Source organism: Ranitomeya variabilis, chromosome 1 (assembly GCF_051348905.1).
Source record: "Ranitomeya variabilis isolate aRanVar5 chromosome 1, aRanVar5.hap1, whole genome shotgun sequence".
NCBI classification, from domain to species: Eukaryota; Metazoa; Chordata; class Amphibia; order Anura; family Dendrobatidae; genus Ranitomeya; species Ranitomeya variabilis.
In genome coordinates this window covers 310,737,834-310,764,071 of record NC_135232.1, presented here as the reverse complement: position 1 = coordinate 310,764,071, position 26,238 = coordinate 310,737,834, and the positions used below count along the sequence as shown (strand labels likewise).

At 45.3% G+C, this 26,238-nt stretch overlaps 1 protein-coding gene across 5 annotated transcripts in view; it reads right to left on the bottom strand.

Moving 5' to 3' along the window:
• Window positions 1-1,094: 1,094 nt before the first annotated feature.
• Window positions 1,095-26,238, bottom strand: part of EWSR1 (EWS RNA binding protein 1) — a 93,249-nt gene continuing 68,105 nt past the window's right edge. For 2 of the 5 annotated variants that reach the window (XM_077296699.1, XM_077296718.1), the window contains exons 7-17: window positions 24,302-24,597; window positions 22,637-22,814; window positions 19,855-19,892; window positions 19,194-19,226; window positions 18,825-18,943; window positions 11,984-12,113; window positions 10,543-10,668; window positions 10,270-10,405; window positions 10,068-10,165; window positions 1,798-2,035; window positions 1,095-1,711 (exon numbers count right to left, since the gene is read on the bottom strand). In XM_077296699.1, coding sequence (XP_077152814.1) covers window positions 1,672-1,711; window positions 1,798-2,035; window positions 10,068-10,165; window positions 10,270-10,405; window positions 10,543-10,668; window positions 11,984-12,113; window positions 18,825-18,943; window positions 19,194-19,226; window positions 19,855-19,892; window positions 22,637-22,814; window positions 24,302-24,597 — 1,432 coding nt within the window. In that variant the 3' untranslated portion in view covers window positions 1,095-1,671. The remainder of the gene's footprint in view (window positions 1,712-1,797; window positions 2,036-10,067; window positions 10,166-10,269; window positions 10,406-10,542; window positions 10,669-11,983; window positions 12,114-18,824; window positions 18,944-19,193; window positions 19,227-19,854; window positions 19,893-22,636; window positions 22,815-24,301; window positions 24,598-26,238) is intronic. The other 3 variants (XM_077296708.1, XM_077296727.1, XR_013223939.1) reach the window with 2 other exon arrangements.

The window sequence follows — 26,238 nt, the reverse complement described above, 5'->3', positions numbered from 1 at the left end:
ATCGGGTTACTAAGCGCGGCCCTGCGCTTAGTAACCCGATGTTTACCCTGGGACTTCGGCATCGTTGGTCGCTGGAGAGCTGACTGTGTGACAGCTCCCCAGCCACCACACAACCACTTACCAATGATCACGGCCAGGTCGTATCGCTGGTCGTGATCGTTGGTAAATCGTTTAGTGTGACAGTACCCTAAGGGTACCGTCTCACAGTGGCACTTTGATCGCTACGACGGTACGATCCATGACGTTCCAGCGATATCCATACGATATCGCTGTGTCTGACACGCAGCAGCGATCAGGGACCCTGCTGAGAATCGTACGTCGTAGCAGATCGTTTGGAACTTTCTTTCGTTGCTGGATCTCCCGCTGTCATCGTTGGATCGGTGTGTGTGACACCGATCCAACGATGCGTTCGCTTGTAACCAGGGTAAACATCGGGTTACTAAGTGCAGGGCCACGCTTAGTAACCCGATGTTTACCCTGGTTACCATCGTAAAAGTAAAAAAAACAAACCGTACATACTCACCCTCTGATGTCTGTCACACGTCCCTCGCTGTCCGCTTCCTGCACTGACTGAGCGCCGGCCGTTAAGTGAAAGTACAGCACAGCGGTGACGTCACCGCTCTGCTGTTAGGGCCGGCGCTCAGTCTGTTCAGGAAGCGGACGCCGGGGGACGCGAATGTGAGTATGTACTGTTTGTTATTTTACATTTTACACTGGTAACCAGGGTAAACATCGGGTTACTAAGCGCGGCCCTGCGCTTAGTAACCCGATGTTTACCCTGGTTACCCGGGGACTTCGGCATCATTGGTCGCTGGAGAGCTGTCTGTGTGACAGCTCTCCAGCGACCACACTACGACTTACCAACGATCACGGCCAGGTCGTATCGCTGGTCGTGATCATTGGTAAATCGTTTTGTGAGACGGTACCCTAAGAGAAATGACACTATATAAAACTATACTACAAAATATATTGGTAGTTTTGTTTATATAGGGAAACATTTTGTTCTAATATGATGTGTGATCTTTTCCATTGATCATTTATTGGTTTGTTTTTTTAAAATACCTGAAGGTTTATTCAACTAAGACCAGAAACCATAGATTAGACACTGGTTTACAGAGTTTTATTACTGTAATGTGGAGTCAACAACCGGTACAAGCCAAAAGTATAAAATTCATGACATTCCCCCAATAATTCTTGCAACAAAAATAAGCAAAACATGTATCAATCATACTAAAACCCTGATCTCTTCAAATGCTTGAAAGGGGAAACAAGCCCGACCTTGGCCCACAAAAATGGGCCATGTATGCTGGCACAAGCGGACAAATAATAAAGATAATATTGTCACAAGAAATGGTCATAACCACACACTCTTCAACCTTATTTTCATCATAGTTATACATGCTGACAAATCCACTTCTGTAAAACTTAGTATATTTTACAGACAAAGCCTGGAATTATGAGGTGCAAGGAAAATTATAAAATAAAAGAAACATTGGTACTACCATTAAACTTCCATTTTAATATCTCCACAAATTGTGAATACTACAGACAAAGTATAGTCATAATGTAACAATGGATGGACTCCATGCTAGCATTATAAATATGGAATTATAAATTTAAAACATTTCTGGCTTAAAAAATAAATCTGGTAGTAAAGGAGGCTTTAAACTGCTAGTAAGGTCTTTCCCTGCGCTCCTGGCGGTGATCACTCCTAGTGGAAAGGGGGGGGAAAAAAAAAAAAGTTATTTGTTTAATACACAAATAAATCCACTACAATTTTTCTTCTTCTCAACTTACTTGTCCAACTTGCCTGGACCACCACGTCTACCACCGCCTCTTCCTCCCATTGATTCCAAAAGAGGCCCTGGAGGTCCAGGTGGGCCACCTCTCCTTCCTCCACCAAAACCTCTATCCATTCCACGGCCTCTAAAGCCTCTATCTCCTCCACGACCACCTCTAAACATCCCAGGGCCACCACGATCCATTAATCCTCTGCCTCCCCTCATTCCTGGTCCTCCTCTACCTCGTTCACCACCTGAAGAATGGGAGAAAGATGGAAATGGATAAAGAAATTAAAAAAAAAAAAAAAAAAAAAAAAAAAAAAAAAAGCTACCCGGGGCATAATGCTGGAGAGGTATTTTGTATCTCAGACCTTAAAGGCCAGAGTTACAGGAGTTAAAGAGAAAGCAGCACAGCACGATAGTTTGCTTCTGCAATTCTGGCTGCCATATGTTGACAGGTATTCCAATACGAGCTTCACCACTAAAGTCACTGGTTGTTACTAGTGATGAGCGAGTGTACTCGTTGCTCGGGTTTTCCCGAGCACACGCAGGTGACCTCCGAGTATTTGTTAGTGTTCGGAGATTAAGTTTTCATCACGGCAGCTGAATGATTTACAGCTACTAGCCAGGCTGAGTGCATGTGGGGGTTGCCTGGTTGCTAGAGAATCCTCACATGTAATCAAGTTGGCTAATAGCTGTAAATCATGCTGCTGAGGCGATGAAAACGTAATCTCCGAGCAGTCAAATACTGGGAGACCACCCAAGCAACGAGTACACTCACTCATTGCTAGTTGTTACAGGTAACTTTGTTCAGTATTTGAAGAGCACTGCTGAATATATGCCTAAACATAGCACACCGTAGCTGGTGAGATTTATGAATAATGTCCACTAAATCTGGTAGGTGACATCATATCTAGCACGTGCTTAAGCGGCTATTCTACCGATATGCTGGCTTGCATGCATGATGTGACTTCACTGGCCCTTTTCTGATGCGAAAGTGAGCCAAAAATGCCAAGAGCACATGTGTATAGCGGAAGTCAGAAGAGATCGCTGTCTGCCAACAGTTCTCACATGTATGGCCAGCTTTAAGGCCCCGTCACACTTAGCGACGCTGCAGCGATACAGACAACGATGCCGATCGCTGCAGCGTCGCCATTTAGTCGCTGGGGAGCTGTCACACAGACAGCTCTCCAGCGACCAATGATGCCGAGGTCCCCGGGTAACCAGGGTAAACATCGTGTTGCTAAGCGCAGGGCCGCGCTTAGTAACCCGATGTTTACCCTGGTTACCAGTGTAAAATGTAAAAAAACAAACAGTACATACTCACCTTCGCGTCCCCCGGCATCCGCTTCCTGCACTGAGTGAGCGCCGGCCCCAACAGCAGAGCGGTGACGTCACCACTGTGCTGTGCTTTCACTTTACGGCCGGCAGTCAGTCAGTGCGGGAAGCAGACGGCAAGGGACCTGACGGTCACCGGAATGTGAGTATGTAGTGGTTTTTTTTACATTTACGATGGTAACCAGGGTAAACATCGGGTTACTAAGCGCGGCCCTGCGCTTAGTAACCCAATGTTTACCCTGGTTACCAGTGAAGACATCGCTGAATCCGTGTCACACACACCGATTCAGCGATGTCAGCGGGACCTCAACGATCAAAAAAAGGTCCAGGCCATTCTGACACGACCAGCGATCTCACAGCAGGGGCCTGGTCGCTGCTACGTGTCAAACATAGTGAGATCGCTACTGAGGTCGCTGTTGCGTCACAAAACTTGTGACTCAGCAGCGATCTCGCTAGCGACCTCGCTTAGTGTGACAGGGCTTAAAGGTACCTTCACACTAAACGATATCGCTAGCGATCCGTGACGTTGCAGCGTCCTGGCTAGCGATATCGTTTAGTTTGACACGCAGCAGCGATCAGGATCCTGCTGTGATATCGCTGGTCGTTGAACAAAGTTCAGAACTTTATTTGGTCGTCAGACCGGCGTGTATCGTCGTGTTTGACACCAAAAGCAACGATACCAGCGATGTTTTACACTGGTAACCAGGGTAAACATCGGGTTACTAAGCGCAGGGCCGCGCTTAGTAACCCGATGTTTACCCTGGTTACCAGTGTAAAATGTAAAAAAAACAAACACTACATACTTACATTCGCGTCCCCCGGCGTCCGCTTCCCACACTGACTGAGCAACGTAAAGTGAAAGTACAGCACAGCGGTGACGTCACCGCTCTGCTGTTAGGGCCGGCGCTCAGTCAGTGCAGGAAGCGGACGCCGGGGGACGCGAATGTAAGTATGTACTGTTTGTTTTTTTTACATTTTACGCTGGTAACCAGGGTAAACATCGGGTTACTAAGCGCGGCCCTGCGCTTAGTAACCCGATGTTTACCCTGGTTACCCGGGGACCTCGGCATCGTTGGTCGCTGGAGAGCGGTCTGTGTGACAGCTCTCCAGCGATCAAACAGCGACGCTGCAGCGATCTGCATCGTTGTCGCTATCGCTGCAGCGTCGCTTAATGTGAAGGTACCTTTAAGGCCCCGTCTCACATAGCGAGATCGCTAGCGAGATCGCTGCTGAGTCACAAGTTTTGTGACGCAACAGCGACCTCCATAGCGATCTCGCTATGTGTGACACGTACCAGCGATCAGGCCCCTGCTGCGAGATCACTGGTCGTGTCGGAATGGCCTGGACCTTTTTTTGGTCGTTGAGGCCCCGCTGACATCGCTGAATCGGTGTGTGTGACACCGATCCAGCGATGTCTTCACTGGTAACCAGGGTAAACATCGGGTTACTAAGCGCAGGGCCGCGCTTAGTAACCCGATGTTTACCCTGGTTACCAAAAAAAACAAACACTACATACTCGCCTTTCGGTGTCCAGGTCCCTTGCCGTCTGCTTCCTGCTCTCACTGACTGCCGGCCGTACAGTGAGAAGTGAGAGCGCAGCAGTGACGTCACCGCTGTGATCTGCTCTCACTGTACGGCCGGATCTCAGTCAGAGCAGGAAGCAGACGGCAAGGGACCTGGACACCGAAAGGCGAGTATGTAGTGTTTGTTTTTTTTGGTAACCAGGGTAAACATCGGGTTACTAAGCGCGGCCCTGCGCTTAGTAACCCGATGTTTACCCTGGTTACCCGGGTGCTGCAGGGGGACTTCGGCATCGTTGAAGACAGTTTCAACGATGCCGAAGTCGTTCCCCTGATCGTTGGTCGCTGGAGAGAGCTGTCTGTGTGACAGCTCCCCAGCGACCACACAGCGACTTACCAACGATCACGGCCAGGTCGTATCGCTGGTCGTGATCGTTGGTAAATCGCTTAGTGAGACGGGGCCTTTAGACTGAGCATTCATCCAGGCACATCTCTCCAAACCCCTCCACCCTCAAGCAAACATTTGGCTGAGCATTCATGTGTTTTCAATGGGAAAGAAAGCCACTTGCAAACATCTGTGGTGATAGCTTATCTCCTGGATCAAAGAAAATAAGATTAAAAAGGAACCTGTCACCATTTTTAGCTATTAAACTGTCCCCAGTGTAGTGTTAGTGATGCAATGTGCATCACTAACATGTTTTTGTCGAAGAAAAGCTCCCGGTATTATGTTTGAAAAACACTTTATAAGAGAAAATAGATTTATTTTTTTTTTTACATTTCTGCATTTTCTCTTTAGGCAATTTTAACCCCTTCCCGACCCATGACGCCTATGCGGCGTCATGGAATGATCGCATCCCTGCAGATCGGGTGAAAGGGTTAATTCCTATTTTACCCGATCTGCAGGGAGAGGGGGAGTTGTACTTCAGCCTAGGGGGGGTGGCTTTGCCCCCACGTGGCTACGATCGCTCTGATTGGCTGTTGAAAGTGCAACAGCCAATCAGAGCAATTTGCAATATTTCACCTATGAAAATGGTGAAATATTGCAATCCAGCCATGGCCGATGCTGCAATAGCATCTGCCATGGCTGGAAATCATGTACTGGCCCCCCCCACCGCCCCCGATCTCCTCCCCAGTCGTCCGTTCTGTCAGGTACCCCCCTCCGTCCCCCTGTTCGCTCCCCCGTGCTCCTGTCCGCTCCCCCCGTCCTCCGATCCCCCCCCCTGTGCTCCGATCCACCCCCCCCACCACCCCCTCATACTTACCGATCCTCCCGGTGTCCGGCCGTCTCCTCGCTGGGCGCCGCCATCTTGGAAAATGGCGGGCGCATGCTCAGTACGCCCGCCGAATCTGCAGGCTGGCAGATTCGTTACAGGTACATTTTGATCGCTGTGGTAGGTTCTACCACAGCGATCAAAATAAAAAAAATAATAAATAAACCCCCCCCTTTATCACCCCCATAGGTAGGGACAATAATAAAATAAAGAAAATATTTTTTTTTCTTTTACCACTAGGGTTAGGGTTAGAACTAGGGGTAGGGTTAGGGGTAGGGTTAGGGTTACGGGTAGGGTTAGGGGTAGGGTTATGGCATGTGCACACAGAGCGGATCGGCCGCGGATCCGCAGTGGATCCGCAGCGGATTGGCCGCGGATCCGCAGCGGATTGGCCGCGGATCCGCAGCGGATTGGCCGCGGATCCGCAGCGGATTGGCCGCGGATCTGCAGCGGATTGGCCGCGGATCTGCAGCGGATTGGCCGCGGATCCGCAGCGGATTGGCCGCGGATCCGCAGCGGATTGGCCGCGGATCCGCAGCGGATTGGCCGCGGATTGGCAGAGGATTGGCCGCGGATCCGCAGCGGATTGGCCGCGGATCCGCAGCGGATTGGCCGCTGCGAATTCGAAGCAGTTTTCCATCAGGTTTACAGTACCATGTACACCTAAGGAAAACCAAATCTGCTGTGCCCATGGTGCGGAAAATTCCGTGCAGAAACGCTGCATTGTATTTTCCGCAGCATGTCAATTCTTTGTGCGGATTCCGCAGCGGTTTACACCTGTTCCTCAATAGGAATCCGCAGGTGAAATCCGCACAAAAAAACACTGGAAATCTGCTGTAAATCCGCAGGCAAAACGCAGTGCCTTTTACCTGCAGATTTTTCAAAAATCGTGCGGAAAAATCTCACACGAATCCGCAACGTGGGCACATACCCTTAGGGTTAGGGTTGGAATTAGGGCTAGGGTTGGAAATAGGGTTAAGAATAGGCTTGTGGTTAGGGTTACGGATAGGGTTAGGGGTGTGTTGGGGTTACAGTTGTGGTTAGGGTTGGGATTAGGGTTACGGTTGGGATTAGGGTTAGGATTAGGGTTGGAATTAGGGTTACGGTTGTGTTGCGGTTAGGGTTGTGGTTAGGGGTGTGTTGGGGTTAGGGTTGTGATTAGGGTTATGGCTACAGTTGGGATTAGGATTAGGGGTGTGTTGGGGTTAGTGTTGAAGTTAGAATTGAGGGGTTTCCACTGTTTAGGCACATCAGGGGTCTCCAAACGCAACATGGCGCCACCATTGATTCCAGCCAATCTTGCGTTCAAAAAGTCAAATGGTGCTCCCGCCCTTCCAAGCCCCGACGTGCGCCCAAACAGTGGTTTACCCCCACATTTGGGGTACCAGCGTACTCAGGACAAACTGGGCAACAACTGTTGAGGTCCAATTTCTCCTGTTACCCTTGCAAAAATAAAAAATTACTTGCTAAAACATAATTTTTGAGGAAAGAACAATTATTTTTTATTTTCACGGCTCTGCGTTATAAACTTCTGTGAAGCACTTGGGGGTTGAAAGTGCTCACCACACATCTAGATAAGTTCCTTCGGGGGTCTAGTTTCCAAAATGGGGTCACTTGTGGGGTGTTTCTACTGTTTAGGCACATCAGGGGCTCTGCAAATGCAATGTGATGCCCGCAGACCATTCCATCAAAGTCTGCATTTCAAATGTCACTACTTCCCTTCCGAGCCCTGACGTGTGCCCAAACAGTGGTTTACCCCCACATATGGGGTATCATCGTACTCCCAACAAACTGGGCAACAAATATTGGGGTCCAAATTCTCCTGTTACCCTTGTGAAAATAAAAAATTGCTTGCTAAAACATCTTTTTTGAGGAAAGAAAAATGATTTTTTTATTTTCACGGCTCTGCGTTGTAAACTTCTGTGAAGCACTTGGGGGTTGAACGTGCTCACCACACATCTAGATAAGTTCCTTGGGGGGTCTAGTTTCCAAAATGGGGTCACTTGTGGGGGGTTTCTACTGTTTAGGCATATCAGGGGCTCTGCAAACGTAACATGATGCCCGCAGACCATTCCATCAAAGTCTGCATTCCAAAACGTCACTACTTCCCTTCCGAGCCCCGGCATGTACCCAAACAGTGGTTTACCCCCACATATGGGGTATCAGCGTACTCAGGAGAAACTGGACAACAACTTTTGGGGTCCAATTTCTCCTGTTACTCTTGCAAAAATAAAAAATTCTGGGCTAAAAAAATATTTTTGAGGAAAGGAAACACATTTATTATTTTCACGGCTCTGCGTTATAAACTTCTGTGAAGCACTTGGGGGTTCAAAGTGCTCACCACACATCTAGATAAGTTCCCTTGGGGGTCTAGTTTCCAAAATGGAGTCAATTGTGGGGAGTTCCTACTGTTTAGGCACATCAGGGGCTCTGCAAACGCAACCTGACGCCCGCAGAGCATTCCATCAAAGTCTGCATTTCAAAACGTCACTACTTCCCTTCCGAACCCCGACGTGTGCCAAAACAGTGGTTTACCCCCACATATGGGGTATCATCGTACTCAGGAGAAACTGGAAAACAACTTTTGGGGTCCAATTTCTCCTATTACCCTTGGGAAAATAAAAAATTCTGGGCTAAAAATCATTTTTGAGGAAAGAAAAATTATTTTTTTATTTTCACGGCTCTGCGTTATAAACTTCTGTGAAGCACCTGGGGGTTATAAGTGCTCACTATGCATCTAGATAAGTTCCTTGGGGGGTCTAGTTTCCAAAATGGGGTCACTTGTAGGGGAGCTCCAATGTTTAGGCACACAGGGGCTCTCCAAACGCGACATGGTGTCCGCTAACGATTGGAGCTAATTTTCCATTCAAAAAGTCAAATGGCACGCCTCCCCTTCCGAGCCTTGCCGTGCACCCAAACAGTGGTTTACCCCCACATATGAGGTATCGGCATACTCAGGAGAAATTGCCCAACAAATTTTAGGATCCATTTTATCCTGTTGCCCATGTGAAAATGAAAGAATTGAGGCTAAAAGAAATTGTGTGTGAAAAAAAAGTACTTTTTCATTTTTGCGGAACAATTTGTGAAGCACCTGGGGGTTTAAAGTGCTCACTATGCCTCTAGATGAGTTCCTTGGGGGGTCTAGTTTCCAAAATGGGGTCACTTGTGGGGGAGCTCCAATGTTTAGGCACACGGGGGCTCTCCAAACGCGACATGGTGTCCGCTAAAGATTGGAGCCAATTTTTCATTGAAAAAGTCAAATGGCGCTCCTTCCCTTCCGAGCCCTGCCGTGCGCCCAAACAGTGGTTTACCCCCACATATGAGGTATCAGCGTACTCAGGACAAATTGGACAACAACGTCCGTGGTCCAGTTTCTCCTTTTACCCTTGGGAAAATAAAAAAAATTTCGCTAAAATATCATTTTTGTGACTAAAAAGTTAAATGTTCATTTTTTACTTCCATGTTGCTTCTGCTGCTGTGAAACACCTGAAGGGTTAATAAACTTCTTGAATGTGGTTTTGAGCACCTTGAGGGGTGCAGTTTTTAGAATGGTGTCACTTTTGGGTATTTTCAGCCATATAGAACCCTCAAACTGACTTCAAATGTGAGGTGATCCCTAAAAAAAATGGTTTTGTAAATTTTGTTGTAAAAATGAGAAATCACTGGTCAAATTTTAACCCTTATAACTTCCTAGCAAAAAAAAAATTTGTTTCCAAAATTGTGCTGATGTAAAGTAGACATGTGGGAAATGTTATTTATTAACTATTTTGTGTCACATAACTCTCTGGTTTAACAGAATAAAAATTCAAAATGTGAAAATTGCGAAGTTTTCAAAATTTTTGCCAAATTTCCGTTTTTTTCACAAATAAACTCAGAAATTATCGACCTAAATTTACCACTAACATGAAGCCCAATATGTCACGAAAAAACAATCTCAGAATCGCTAGGATCCGTTGAAGTGTTCCTGAGTTATTACCTCAAAGGGACACTGGTCAGAATTGCAAAAAACGGCAAGGTCATGAAGGGGTTAAGAAGTATGCACATCAAGAGGAAACAAGACAGGAAAATGTTCATCAGTGGATCAAAAGTGGTAGGAAAAGGTTTCTGTCCCATGCTGGGTGTTAAGAGCAGTTTAAACCGGTAACGATTCAGATTACCTGGTGGTGGGAATGGAGGAGGATTGAAGCCTTCAGGTTTGGGTGCCTTGCACTGGTTACACTCTGTCCGCCAAGCAAAATTCTGATTTCCACAATCCCTAAAAAAAAAAACAACAACAAAATAGCGTTTGTAAAATGGTGATGCTGGGTCTTTTCTCTATTTATTTAGACAAGGTTTATTTTCTTCACTATAAAGACTTACGGGTTAGGACACTGCCAGTCTCCAGCTCTGTGCTGTACATTGGGGCCACTAACTGGACTACCCCTCGGTGCCCTTGGCCCTCTGGGCATGAATCCACCACGTTCGCCACCTCTGCCACCCATACGCCCCATAGGACCTGCAAGTTAAAATGTCGATTAATGTCTAAAAGCAATAAAAAAAAAAAAAAAAAAAAAAAAAAAAAATCGAATTGCCCGCTTGAGTGTTCAATCAAAACAGAAAAAACACTTGCAAATAAACATAAGTAACACTTACCACCTCTAAGGAGTGGGGGATGACCGCGACCATCACGAGGCAGCAACCCGCCTCGCATGCCACCACCAAGAAGAGACTTCTTGCGGGCCAAGGCCACTTTCAATTTGTTCCCCTGAAATTCTTTTCCTTTAATTTAAAAAAAAAAAAAAATCCATATAAAAACACACGTTTTAATGAGCAGAATGCATGTAGGTTAACTAAAAACATATGAAGAATTCATTTAGGCCATTTATGTATATATTTCACCCCATCCAATCAAGACCTCAGGCAGCTTCCATCTCAATGTATTCAATCACAAACACCACTTAGAATTTTTTTTTTTTTTTAAAAAAAAGCACAAGCGAAGCTAGAAATTTTACTTTGGGACATGAAAACATTTTACTGATCTAATATCCCTGGTCCTATTCATCCTGGAGTTATTGTTGACCATTAAAGCACAAGCAGCTCCAACAAGGGCAACTTAGTGGTGGGCACAGGAAACATTACAGTTGAAGGGCTTGACTGATGTAGTTTTACCTATGCTGGCTACCAAGTAGATTAGGTCTACTACTATTGGTTTTCATAGCCAGAAAAACCTTAACTGCAGTCTACTAGAGGACAGCAGGCAATCTTGGAGATGAGGGAATAAAATAAAAACAGACATGTATGGATTTCTATTGGACAAGCCAAAACTATCTCAGCTTTTGCCAAAAGTCCAAATATCATACATTTAAAAAGGTTGTCTAGTCCAAATCAATAAGTCTGCAATCACTGTGTGACTGCAGATTTGTGCATCCCCCAGCACATGCAGCGAGGAATGGCAGGTTTCTGAGTTGGGACCGGAGGGTATGTATACATTATACATACTCCCAGCCAGTGGGTGCAGCCTCACTCTGTACACTTGATTTAAGGGCATAAAAATTAAAAGTTTGACAATCACACATTTTTCACCAAATTTCCAATATTTTCACAAAAAACAAACAAAAAAAACAAACCCCTACCTAAATTTACCACTACCATAAAGTACAATGAGTCACGGAAAAAAAACAACAACTCAGAATCACTGGGATCCGGTTAAAGCGCTCCAGAGTTATTACCACATGAAGTGACACTGGTCAGAACTGGAAAATTTGGCCTTGTCAGAAAGATGAAAACAGGCTTGGGGCGAACAGGTTAAAAAATGGGTGTGTCATATGCTTGATAAATTTCAGTAGAGTTCCTGGGACGCTTAGTCTAGTCAAAGCATGGGAATACCCTAACCCCCACAACCTTTGATGCAGTCTGGCATGAGTGCCAAAACACCTCAGTCGCCACCATGAAACTGCAAATAGAGATATGACCATTACCCTTGCCACAGTATGCTATAAACATTGAATACTTTGGAAAGAATTCCATCATCTAAACCTTCATGAATAAAAAAATTATGCATCAGCCTTTGTAGGTCAAGACTGTAGATACAAACCATCAAACATCTCCACAGCAGTCTTTGCAGAAGGTGGATCCTCAAATGAAACCGTTCCATCACCCTTTGGTTTACCAGTCTCCTTGTCTGTAAATATGTTCACTATAGGCTGTCCTGTTCTTTTGTTAATCTATAAAAGAAAATTCGATGATTAGAAACACAACCACACAAATGTAACTATAAGAGTACATTCCCAAAGAGCATTTTCCACTGTTCACCACCCCCAGCGAAAGACTAGCTTAAATAATGCTGAAAGTTAAGGTACACATTTTACCCTTCATATTACAAAGGTTAAAATCCACTGCACGTTGCAGATTTGCAACAGTCAGTTTGTTCTGTGGAAATCCTCAGCACAGCAGTAATTTGGAAGACGTCACCTACAATTTTTAAGCGAGCTAATTTGAAGCCAAGTGGGGGGGGGGGGGGGGGGCGCCCACTCACGCAGTCATAGATCCATCTGGCCGCTTCAATTTGCGCTGGCACAATCATCTTGTCAGTCAGTGCAGGGATGTGTGTGTGTGTGTGTGTGTGTGTGTGTGTGTGTGTGTGTGTGTGTGTGTGTGTGTGTGTGTGTGTGTGTGTGTGTGTGTATATACATACACATACATATACACACACACATATATACATATACACATACACACACACATACATATATATATACACACACACATATACATATACACACACACACAACTATATATATTACACACTCGCACATACATACATGCACCAGCAGCTATATATATATATTACACACACTCGCACATACATACATGCACCAGCAGCTATATATATATATTACACACACTCGCACATACATACATGCACCAGCAGCTATATATATATATATTACACACACTCGCACATACATACATGCACCAGCAGCTATATATATATATATTACACACACTCGCACATACATACATGCACCAGCAGCTATATATATATATATATTACACACACTCGCACATACATGCATGCACCAGCAGCTATATATATATATTACACACTCGCACATACATACATGCACCAGCAGCTATATATATATTACACACACTCGCACATACATACATGCACCAGCAGCTATATATATATTACACACACTCGCACATACATACATGCACCAGCAGCTATATATATATTACACACACTCGCACATACATACATGCACCAGCAGCTATATATATATTACACACACTCGCACATACATACATGCACCAGCAGCCGCCCAGGCCCCCAGCACAGCCTGTAGAGATACTGTACAGTATATATTATACAGGACAGGTGCTGGGGGCCTGGGCTGGGCAGCTGTTGAAGTATACACACTGCACAATACCACTCCTCCTGTATATACACACACTGTACAGTACCTCTCCCCTGTATATATATACACTGTACAGTACCTCTCCCCTGTATATATACACACCACACAATACCACTCCTCCTGTCCTGTATATATACACCGCACAGTACCACTCCTCCTGTCCTGTATATATACACTGCAGAATATTTAATAGCTATCACTCATGTAAGATGTGAAATCTGGCATTGTACTATAGCTATATTTCTCTGCTGTGTCTGGGCATCATGAATCGTGATATGTGTTAAAGTGGGGAGGCCCACTGAGACTTTCGCCCGGGGCCCTCAAAACCTGGAGGCGGCCCTGCCAATTGGGCAAAGTTGCATGCATCTGACAAACAAAAATCCAATCGGTTTAAATTTTGCAGTGTTCACATTGCATGTCACAATGCTGCACTACTGAGTCATGTGACAGTGAAATCCAAACTGGAGATCTTCATGTAGAACGGCACTTGTTGCCATGTAGCCTGCGTTTTAACTACACAAGAATGAAATTGCAACATAAAAGGAAAAGTAGTGGAATTCTGAAAATCACAGGATGGACAGACATGTTAACATACAAAATCATTAAATAAAGGAAAGAATTTTAAAAACCAATCGATCCCCGTTTCTCCTTCACCTCATTGGGGGACACAGGACCATGGGATGTCCCAAAGCAGTCCCTGGGTGGGAAAACATCATAAAAGATCAGGCTTCATGTAACAACTGCTTAGATGTGTGCCACCGCAGCCTGCAGAATTCTTCTGCTCAGACCAGCATCAGCAGACGCTTGAGTGTGAATATTATAGTGCTTTGAGAAAGTATGTATACTGGACCAAGTCGCAGCTTTACAGACCTGCTCCGCCGACGCCTGATGCCGAATGGCCCAGGAAGCATCTACTGACCGAGTGGAGTGTGCCCTGATCCCCGCTGGGATAGGCTTACCTCTGACGTGGTAGGACTCCTGGATGGTGGAACGAATCTACCTGGCTATCATGGCCTTTGAAGCGGCTAAACCTTTCCTGTGACCCTCAGGAAGCACGAACAAAAGCATCAGACCTTCAGAAGGACGCCGTCCGAGACGTTCCTACTCCGAGTTCTGACTACATCCGGAGCCCTTTACACCCTGTGGACTGGAGCCGAACAAAATGAAGGAAGAACAATGTGCTCGTTAAGGTGGAAAGACCGTATGACCGTGGGCAAAAAAGAGACAGACGGCCTGAAAACAACCTTGTTCTGAGGAAACTAAGAAAAGGCGCAGGGCAGGACAGAGCAGCTAGCTCCGAAACTCGCCTGATTGATGTGATCGCAACGAGGAAGGTGACCTTCAAGGACAGAAGGGTCAGCAAAATATCCTGAAGCTGCTCAAACGAGTTTCCTGTAGGACTCAAGACCAAGTTGAGGTCCCAAGGATCTAAAAGCATGCGATGGGGGGTACCACATGTGAAACCCCTTGCATGAAAGTCTTCACCTGAGATTTTGTAGCGATCCTACACTGGAATGAGACCGATAAGGCAGAGATCTGGCTCTTGAGAGAGCCGAGTCCAGACCAGTCTGTAGGAACTCTAACATGGTGGGAATAGAGAAGACGAAAGGAGGACTTCCACGATCCTTGCACCATGCAAAAAGGTCTTCCAGGTACGGTGATAAATGCGTACCATCGAAAGTTTACAAGCACTAATCATTGTGGAAACGACCTGTTGTGAGAGACCAGCCTGGGTCAGAACCCAGGATTCAATCAGACCGTAGGAGAGCAGATCTGGACAATCCGGCAATCGCCAGAGAACATAGTTGACATCAACTCCGCGAACCACACCCGGCGTGGCCAATCCAGAGCAACCAGGATCATCAGAACCCCCTCGGCCTTGATCTTCCTGATGACTCTCGGAAGTAGCGGCAGAAAAATGTGCGGAAGAAGGAAGTAGCGCCACGGAAGAACCAGAGCATCCACTACGATGGCTCTTGGCTGTCGAGACAGAGCTATGAACTCAGGAACTTTGGCATTCAGTCTGGATGCCATCAGTTCCACATATGGGGTCCCCCAGCGAAGACAGATCTGTTGGAAAACTTCCGAATGAAGTTCATACTCCGAGGCAAGACTGATGGCTGAGGAAGTCTGCCGCCCAGTTTTCTACGCCTGGTATGTGCACTGCTGAGGTTACCGAGCGGTTCTGCCCATCGGAGTATGCGAGTTACTTCACACATGGCCGCCCTGCTGCGGGTACTCCCTTGATGATTGATGTATGCCACAGACGTGGCATTCGATTGAATTCGGATGAGGTGACCCACCAGGAGATATTGGAACTGCAAGGAGATAATAGAACTGCTGCAGGGCTAGCCATATCGCTCGGGTCTCTAGGACATTGATCGGGAGTCTCGATTAACGAATAGACTGCTCCTCAGCCCAGAAGACTGGCATCGGTAGTCACCACTAGCCTAGAACCAGGCAAAAGGACTTCCTCTGGTTGAGAGAAGAGCTCAATGTCCACCATCTAAGAGCCTGCCTGACCTGCAGGGATAAACAGCAACGGCCGAGGGAGAACGGGTTCCTGTCCCAAGTCGCTAGAAGAACATGCTGCAGGGGACGAAGGAGAGCTGCGCTAAAGGAACCGCTTCACCATTTTTTGCCCAGGGTCATGCCTAAAAAGGATATCTGCTGTTCGCGAACAGCAAAACGCAGGAATTTCTGGAGGAAAAAAAAAAACAAAACAAAAAAAAAAAACACGAGATAAGCAGGCACGCATCCCAAATGTCAATGAATGCCAGAAACTCCCTTTTTCCATTGAAGTAATGACCAAACGCAGAGACTCCATGTGGAAATGACGGACCTTGACAAACCTGTTGAGAAGTTTGAGGTCTAGTATGGGTCTCACCTTTCCATCCTTTTTTGGGACAACAAATAACATTGTTACAACATTGTTACTTATGGCTGTTGTGTTTGAAGCTGTTAAAACTGTAAAGCGCTGCGGAATAATGATTATTAATAATAATAATAAATAGGTTTGAGTAGAATCCCTCGAACCTTTCATTTTCTGGGACAGGGACAATGATGCCATCCATCGTGATGCAATGAATCTATGGCTCGGGAAAAAACTTTTGCTTTCGCCTCTGATGTTGGGAGGACAGAAAGAAGAAACGTGTTGAGGGACGCGAAGAAAAAAAACAAAACGATTTGGTATCCGGAAGACACCAGGTCTCTGACCCATTTGTCGTGGACGACGGAAAGCCAGACCTGACGAAACAGAAGTAGGAGGCCGTCTACCTTGCTGGTGTGAACCGGATAACGCCAGGAGTCATTGGGCAGAAAATCTCTGAGACCTAGATCCCCTTAGATTTAGACTGTTTGGCTCAATTTTTCCATTGCTGGTTGGGCCTATAGGAGGCCTGGGTACTCTATACCTGCATGGTGAGCGCCCTGATCCAGAAGAAGTAGTGGACCAGCCCGGATTGGCGCGAAAGGATAGGAAACGGATTTGTTGTAGACGCCGAAAAGGATGCCTAAGCCTCTGCTGGGGAATAAATTTGCTCTTTCCTCACGTAGCATCGGAGAAAAGCAGATCCAGCTTTTCTCCAAATAAATGGCCACTCTGGTAATGAAGGGATATCAGACTTGACGCAGAATCCGCTTTCCATTCTCGGAGCCATAAGGCCCTGGTGATTGTGATGGAATCTGCCGCCGACAGAGCAGCACAGCTAGCCGCATCCAAAGATGCATGTACTAGGTAATATCCTGCCCTAGAAATCTAACAGGCCAGATGCACTGCCGCCGGAGGAAGATTACTGCTCTGAATGGAATTAGCCAAGGCCTTCGACCAGGAGACCATTGCTTTAGCTACCCACGCTGCCTGACTGTCTGTGGGATTTCTAATGGTTGATCCATCTGGCAGGGATAGAAGGGTTTTGGATCCCAGGCGAGACACTGGCAGGTCTACTACAGGAGATTCAGCCCAATCTTTCCTTAGATCAGCTGAAAGGATACTTTGCCTCGAGAGGACTTCGTCCTGTGAAGCGTTTATCCGGTAGCTCCCTGTGCCGATTAACTATAGCCTGAAACTCCGGGTGAATGGCAAATGCTCTGTGAGGGCGTTTAGTCAGCTTGAAGGACACTGCGCGATCCGGCACAGAACCGGAGTCTTTGTCATCCTTCAGAGTCTGGTTGATAGCCTCGATCAGTGAATCCACAGTTTTCTGAAAATCTGGCCAATCCGAATCCAAGGAGACATCCGATTCATGCTCTGAATCATGTTTGCTACAAACCTCTGGAGAGGGAGAGCAAGAAACGGAGCTCATGGACGCCAAGGCACGTGATTGCTCGGGTGACATACTACGGATCAGTTTTCTAGATGTCTGTATGTTTCAAGAGTGCTTGCGGCCCTGGTAGCCGATGGCTCCCGTGTAGGGGAGGATCCATCTACGTCAGTCATGTGAACATTGTGATCCACAGAAGTGACACGGAAGGATTCAATCGCTTTGGCCAGAGAACCCATGGATTGCGACAGTAACGAAACCCACTCAGAGGGACTAATTACACTGGGCTCGGTGGCAGCGGGGGGCTCCTGAGCATATTTGAGGTCACAGGCTTTGCAGAGCGACAAACTAAGCTTTAGGAAGTGCAGACTGGCAGAAGTTACAACAAGTGAGAAAGACTAATAGTCTTATGAGACTTTAGATGCCTTAGGCTGGGACATGATGTACCCTCTATCTGCCCCTTTAATAGGGATTCCTACAGAGTATGGTGTACAACAGAGGTGCAGGAGTGATAGTGCAGCGCTCCCTTACCCAGATCCTGTGTCCACTGTCTCTCTGCAGTGTGGCACTTCTGATGTGGTTAGTGCTAATGCCTCCGGATCCTTGTGCCAGGTAGCCACTTCCGGATGTCATCGTGTGCCTGGAAGCGGCAGGGGAAAGAGCAGAGATCTGCATGGGCGCTTTAAGTCAGGGACGAGAATACCCGGAATAGTAGGTGGGGGACGCTGGAGAGCATCATAGCGCAGGTGGAGTCTCCGGCTGCAGCCTGCACAAGGCCGAAGCAGGGGGACAAGACTTTTCGGTGCCGGCCGGCGCCGAACATGAGAAGAGCCGGATGTTTCAGCAAACATTTGTTTTTGCGGACCACTTGGTCTGTATGTATATATAGAGCCTAGGCTAGGCAGATATTGTAGAGAGATTTTTTTATTTTAACTATTAAAGCAAATGTGTCATGAGAAAATGAGTTACGGTATCTAATGTCTGAGGAGAGTAACGCCCACCAGATGAAACCAACACCTTCCCCTAATGTCACCTTCACCTAATGTCAAGACCCTGATTGGCAATACCATCTACAAGAAAATCCCCATTTAAAGATCAGGTCTACCTGTGTTTCTAGATCTGATGTATCTAAAAAAGATAGAAACCTACAGTATACAGATGTGGTGCCTTGTTTAGCACAGCAGAATAATCATATGGTGGCATGCTCTTGGATGTGTAGAACAGAAAATGGACATAAAAAGGCCCTACTCACCTTCACATCACCACAGTCTTTGAAAAAGTCTACTATATCTTCAACCGTCACATCATCACTTAAGCCCTGCAAAAAGATTGTGTTGTTCTCTGGTTCCTCTTCAGGTTCCATAGGGGGCACTAAATAAGTTTAAAAAAAAAAACAAAATAAATAAGCAAATTGCCTCTTCTGAGAAAAAGAGGACTTAAACTCTATAGCGCCAACTGTTGGAAGTAGCGATCCTACAAGTCACAATCAACCCTTTAACGAGTCGTGCAATATGACTTAGGATAAAAGCCAAATCAGTATCTCAAAACATTGCACTTGAAATTAACATGCTTTTCTCAGCAGCATATTGCACAGTATATTTTTTCTTCAAAATATACTTACTAAAATCAAGTTCAGGGCCGTCATCCAGAAGGCCTGGCAGATGAAAGCACAAGGAGAAAATCAGTTAACTAGAAAATGTAACCTATGCGACACAAACATGAACATCAAAGCTAAATCATACCAATGTAAGAAAGGGGCTTCAAGGGCACACAAGTAGGGGCCAATATAAGAACCATCTCTGGAGGACTGGTTCTTGAATACCTCAGATTTTATAGGGATTAAACCCCTGAAACCATATGAATACTGCACAATTACCACAACCTACTGCTAAAGGAGTATGGTTAGCAGTAAAAGGGCAAGCATTTACGTGTCAACATGGATCCTTAACACTTAAAACCAAGAGTTGGAAAAAGTTTGTGTGCCCAAGTGTGTGTGCAGATTTCACACCCAATGTTGTGCAGTCATTTTCACTTTCCCCATATTACACACAATTTTGTATCCATTTGTGTTAGCTTCTTGTGGTCTAACCACAAACCATGTAGACCCCTCAGTAATGCCGGCCAGAACCTTTTGCACATGAGACACTTTACACCATGGTTTTAATGTGACCAAAGAAAAAAAAAAATGGAGCTAAAAAAATAAAAATTTAATCAATATTATAAAAAAGGGAAGGGACATTGTTTTGTGTTACACTACCCATTTGTAATACTCAAAAACTTACCACCAGGCTTACTGAAGCCAGCTCGCTCTCCACCGCTGCTGGGAGAATAAAGGTGAAGAAATGAAGGCCTTTTCCCTTTAAAGAGCCATAAAGCATTCTGGGCCTCGCAGGGGGTTCAAGGGTACAGAGCCGGCAGTGGCTTAACATGTCCGTACAAATCATCTCAGCGCAGGACTAATCTTCTAAGTATGTTGTATTGATTTAAAAGTCCTTCCTATACATTTACACACTTATAAATACTGCAACTTTTAAAACCTTAATGCCTGTATTAAGCGTGCAATGCTTGGACACAAAGACCACCATAATAGTCAAGAAACATTAAATCTTTATCGCAGATCACTGTCATTGAAGTTAATTTGAAGAGAACTCATACCAGTTGTCCCAACCAGAGCATGCAGCAAGGGCATGGTGAACACTACATAAGACTCCCTACATATGAAACCTTTTATTCGGAGATTGAAAAGTCAGATCGGCAGTACCCGAAGAACAACTTTAAGGTACAACAACCAACGATAAGCATTGCACCTTTAATACCAGTAGCTCCAGCTTTTATTATAAAAGAGTAAAGTTGATAAGAATTTCTGGCCTTCAAACCTTTACAATTAAGTGTTTAAAGATCTACAATGGAATTTTACATAATTGCAGTAAACCTTGGACCATATAACTACTCTACAAGTTTTACATTCTAGTATATTTACATAGTATTCTGATTAAACTAGTGGTCTGATAAAATTAGATATTCTCTCCATTTAGACATCGAGTCCCACTTTTCATTATGCTGCCGGCTGAGTGGGTACTTTTAAGAACTGATGTGTATACAACGCTCTCACTTTGTAACCTGTGGCATATAAATTTGACAAAGCATGTTAAAATAAGGGATTTTCATGTGCATCCAAGTAAAGAAAAACAAATCCAAAGACAATCAATACATATATATTAATTTGGGGGTGAAACATGTTACCTACCTTGTGATAGCTTTGAAAAACCTGCATAGTTCACTTATGCTATATAATTTTCCCCAAAACTCCCCCACCACTCAAATCATACAAGTTTACTGACTATAGAATTCCATTGGTACTGCTCCATACCAGGACAAGGGAATACAGAAAAACATTGTGATTTTCCGGTTTGGGATTTGCATTTAGATATGGAGTAGACACTAGACAAACGGCAGGTTTTTCAGAGCTTAGTAACAAAACAGGTACATCAAAACTGCCAATATAAACACAGACTGAAAGGAAAAATAGAGAGGGCAGCACAATGAAGCTGAACAGCTCCACAAGAGTTTTCTGCTGATTAAAGCTGCACAAAACAATACAGTGTACTCCCCTGCTGATGTACGAATGTCAGCACAAAGAGGGTATTCCAAAAAAAAAATAAAAAATACAGAAAAAAATAAAATGCTATGAATACAAAACTATAGAGCTCTGTGCAGCTTTCCATGAAATGAACAGGCATACTTACTGAAACCCTCCTACTATTACTGGAATGTAAGGGGTGTGATAACACTGAAGTGGCGCCCAAACAAATCAATTATAACCCAATGAGTGTCATGGGTCTGAAAACCCAGATACCCCTAATAGTGCTGCTCTGAAAGGTAAAAAACAGAACCATTAATATTGCAGTAACCATTAAACATCCATTATGCACTTTCACCAATAGGACTCTTCAGAACAGCACACTGGGGCCATCATTGTCAACATTCACTTCATCAGAAATTCCAGAACGTTAACAGATGCAAATCAAGGACTGACCATGTACAACCAAAGAACGCCATGCCTGGTCCTTAAAAAGCATTTTTGTTAATATGTAAAATAAAAAAAAAAACCTCCGCTGACAGCAGGTTACAAGTTTTAGCATCCTTTCCCCCCATCTTTGTGTGCAACCAAAACCGAGGTCAGTCAACTCCAATGCGAGTGAAATCTGGGAGAAAACTCAGCAGCCGAATCACCATTAGTTAGAGATGGCTAGTAAAGCCATATATACCATTACCCATTAGTGCCTTGTGTTTTGAGCTCATACTAAAGATAAGAGAATTAATTTGTGGGACTGAGGTCCAGGTCAGTATTTGGCCAATCGACAAGAGGCGTGCAGATCTTTTACCTTCTGGTTTAAGATTTGATCAGCCAGGCCTAGCGCAACAGCATCTCCGCAATAGGCTACTTTCACACTAGCGTCGTGCACTGCACGTCGCTATGCGATGTTGCGGCGCACCGACCCTAGCTGTGAAAGCGCAGCACAATGGGGGCAGCGGATGCAGTTTTCCAACGCATCCGCTGCCCCATTGTGATGTGCGGGGAGGCGGGGGCGGAGTTCCAGCCGCACATGCGTGGTCGGAAATGCTGCAGACGACGCACCAAAAAACGTTACATGTAACGTTTTTTGGAGGCGACGGTCCGACGCAACCGTCGCACGACGGTTGTGACGTGTGGCAATGCGTCGCTAATAAAAGTCTACGGAGAAAAAACGCATCCTGCAAGCACTTTTGCAGGATGCGTTTTTTCTACAAAACGACGCATAGCGACGTGCAGTGCACGATGCTAGTGTGAAAGTAGCCTATGATGCACAGATGACATTGTGCGGAGCCCTGGCTAATCTAAAGTCATGTCGAGAACACTGGAAGGTAAGAGGTTTGTGGGCCACTCGTCTAGCCACGGGATTCACTGACCTGGACTGTAATCCTGTGAATCGATCCACTCATCTATAGTTGATACCTTAAGCAAATATCCTCTGCAGAGGAAAGAATTAAATGTTAATTAATAGATTGTAGATATCCTCTTACCCCATGCCTCCACGGCCTCCCCTACCACCACGGCTCATGCCACCTCTGTCAAACATGCCCCGACCTCTGCCACGAGAATCAGAACCCCCAGAATTGCGCCCTTCAGAACCAGAGTAACCTTGGCGAGACTCCTGACCATATGGTCCTTTGCTGCTTGAGTGATCTTGACGGTAACTACCTAAACAAACCAAACAACAACAAAAAAAAACCAGGTTAAGAAGTAGACTTAAAAATGCAATACTTTGAATGTCTGTTTTTTTGTGTCAGAAAATAGCGACATAAGTGTAGGAAAAAACTGACCTGGGAATGATTGTCAGGTCAGTTTTAGCATTTATTGAACAAATTAGATAAAAAAAAGCCCTAAAAAAACACTGGAATTGTACTCTCTTGCAATTTCACAGCTCTTGGAATTTTCTTTGTCTTCTAGTACACTTATTTTAAAATCACTGGTGTCATTCAAAAGTACAACTCGTCCAGCAAAAAACAAGCCCCCCACGATTTTATTGTCGGAAAAATAAGGGGAGCAAAAAACAGAAGCGCAAAAATGGAAACCAAGGTGGTGAAGAGGTTAATTCTAGCACCATTCATTGGATGTATATCTGCAAATACAGTGCAACCAAAGAAGGAATATGTAAGTAATGAATAGGAAAACTGCTGATAATGCGGGGCTGGGGCTTGTGATTTTGCAGTACAGATATTAGCTCCAGGTCAGACTGACAGGGAGGGGTGAGATGAGCAGCTGTCTGACCTGACTTTAGTGCCACCTACTGAAAGTAACAATACAAAGTTCCAGTCCTTTCCCTCTTTGAAAATGCCACAGCCCAGCATCACATGCGCTCTCCCCTGCACTGCTTCCATTATCAGAGCGAAGCAAGCCCGCGTGATGCTGGGCAGCTCACATCCGCAATTATTTTTTTTCATGCCGATTCAGATTGCTAGAACAATCGCAAAATGCTGCGAATGGACGCAAGAATCGGATCGCATGCACCCATACAAGTCTACGGGTGTGTGTGAAACATTGTACTGCACTCGGATGTTACCAGAGTACAACAAGAATCGAGGATGCCGGCAATAGAGAAATTAATCTTCCTGTATCCTCCACACCCATGCTGCGATCCTTTCATGCGAGAGGATCGGAGCACAGAGCACTGACACTCGGCTCACACTCACAGCAGAGTTTGAGCCGAGTGGCATTAATATATCGCATGGGACGCTTTACGCTTAGTGATTTGGGCCCTACACTAAAAGGAGGGATGCGAGATCCTCCTTATGGCTGGGCCCAACAGACCACCGTCGCTGGGTGACTACAGGGTTTTCATGGCTACCATCAAGGGTTAACAGATTAAGAGGTAAGCTCCCCTCATTGGCATTGACATCAAAATGCAGCGTTATTAAGGGTTAAACAGCCACTGTCAGCAGTTACAGCAGGGTGTCAGCTTTGATTCACAGCTGTTGAAGCTTTTGCCAGCTCAGCTTGAAAGACATCAAAATAACAGCGCCCCACACGTACGGCTTTGCTGGCATGCACTACCTGCTGCGCCATACATGTACAGTGGATGTTGGAAAGGCATTATTGCCATCAGTATAACCTTTTAATACATTTTGTTTGTAAAGCAATTTGGTTTCTTCTAGCCATATGAAGTCTCTTTGAAGTCATTTACTCACTCTGCTGTCCATAGCCACTACTCTGCTGGCCATACTGACTTGGGGGCTGGCTTCCATAGGATGACGTCGGAGGTGGGTAGCTTGTGGGTGGTGGCTGCTGCTGCTGCTGTTGTTGTTGCTGCTGTTGGTAGCTGCTTTGCTGACCATAGCCACTCTGTTGACCATAGCTTCCTGCCTGGCCATAACTACTCTGTGGAGTGTAGGAGCTCGACTGGCCATAGCTACTTTGTTGAGTATAGGAGCTGGGTTGACTGTAGGAGCTCTGGTCATAGGTTGAAGGCTGGGATGTCGAATAGCTAAAAACAAAATTCAGAATTACTACAGAACCTGCAACAGTTATATTTGTCTTGGCTACAAAACATTTTATCGGACCAAAAAATAAAAAAATAAAAAAACATAACTAAATTGCATTTTTTTAACCATGTCTAAAGAGTACAACGGCTGACAAGTTTGTAGGCTGCAGACAAGGGAAATACAGACTAGATATTTTTAAGAGTTAACCCCTTCCCGACATTTGACGTACTATCCCGTCGAGGTGGGGTGGGCCTGTATGACCGCCGACGGGATAGTACGTCATAGCCGATCGGCCGCGCTCACGGGGGGAGCGCGGCCGATCGCGCCCGGGTGTCGGCTGCATATCGCAGCTGACATCCGGCACTATGTGCCAGGAGCGGTCACGGACCGCCCCCGGCACATTAACCCCCGGCACACCGCGATCAAACATGATCGCGATGTGCCGGCGATGCAGGGAAGCATCGCGCAGGGAGAGGGCTCCCTGCAGGCTTCCCTGAGCCCCCCGCAGCAACGCGATGTGATCGCGTTGCTGCGAGGGTCTTACCTCCCTCCCTGCCTGCTCCAGACCCGGATCCAAGATGGCCGCGGATCCGGGTCCTGCAGGGAGGGAGGTGGCTTCACAGACGCCTGCTCAGAGCAGGCACTGTGAAGCAGCCTGCACTTCAATCAGATCGGTGATCTGTCAGAGTGCTATGCAAACTGACAGATCACCGATCTGTATTGTCCCCCCCTGGGGCAAAGTAAAAAAAAAAATTTCCAAATGTGTAAAAAAAAATAAAAAAAAATATTCCAAAATAATGAAAAAAAAAAAATATATTATTCCCATAAATACATTTCTTTATCTAAATTTAAAAAAAAAAACAATAAAAGTACACATATTTAGTATCGCCACGTCCGTAACGACCCAACCTATAAAACTGCCACACTAGTTAACCCCTTCAGTAAACACCGTAAGAAAAAAAAAAAAAAACGAGGCAAAAAACAACGCTTTATTACCATACCGCCGAACAAAAAGTGGAATAACACGCGATCAAAAAGACTGATATAAATATCCATGGTACCGCTGAAAACGTCATCTTGTCCCGCAAAAAACAAGCCGCCATACAGCATCATCAGCAAAAAAATAAAAAAGTTATAGTCCTGAGAATAAAGCGATACCAAAATAATTATTTTTTCTATAAAATAGTTTTTATCGTATAAAAGCGCCAAAACATAAAAAAATGATATAAATGAGATATCGCTGTAATCGTACTGACCCGACGAATAAAACTGCTTTATCAATTTTACCAAACCCGGAACGGTATAAACGCCTCTCCCAAAAGAAATTCATGAATAGCAGGTTTTTGGTCATTCTGCCTCACAAAAATCGGAATAAAAAGCGATCAAAAACGGTCACGTGTCCGAAAATGTTACCAATAAAAACGTCAACTCGTCCCGCAAAAAACAAGACCTCACATGACTGTGGAGCAAATGTGGAAAAATTATAGGTCTCAAAATGTGGAGACGCAAAAACTTTTTTGCTATAAAAAGCGTCGCTGGTTTCACACTTCCGTTTTTGTCTGCAGCGTTTTTTGCACAAAAAAACGCATGCGTTTTTTCCCTATATTTAACATTGAAAACGCATGCGGTTTTTTTGTACGCGT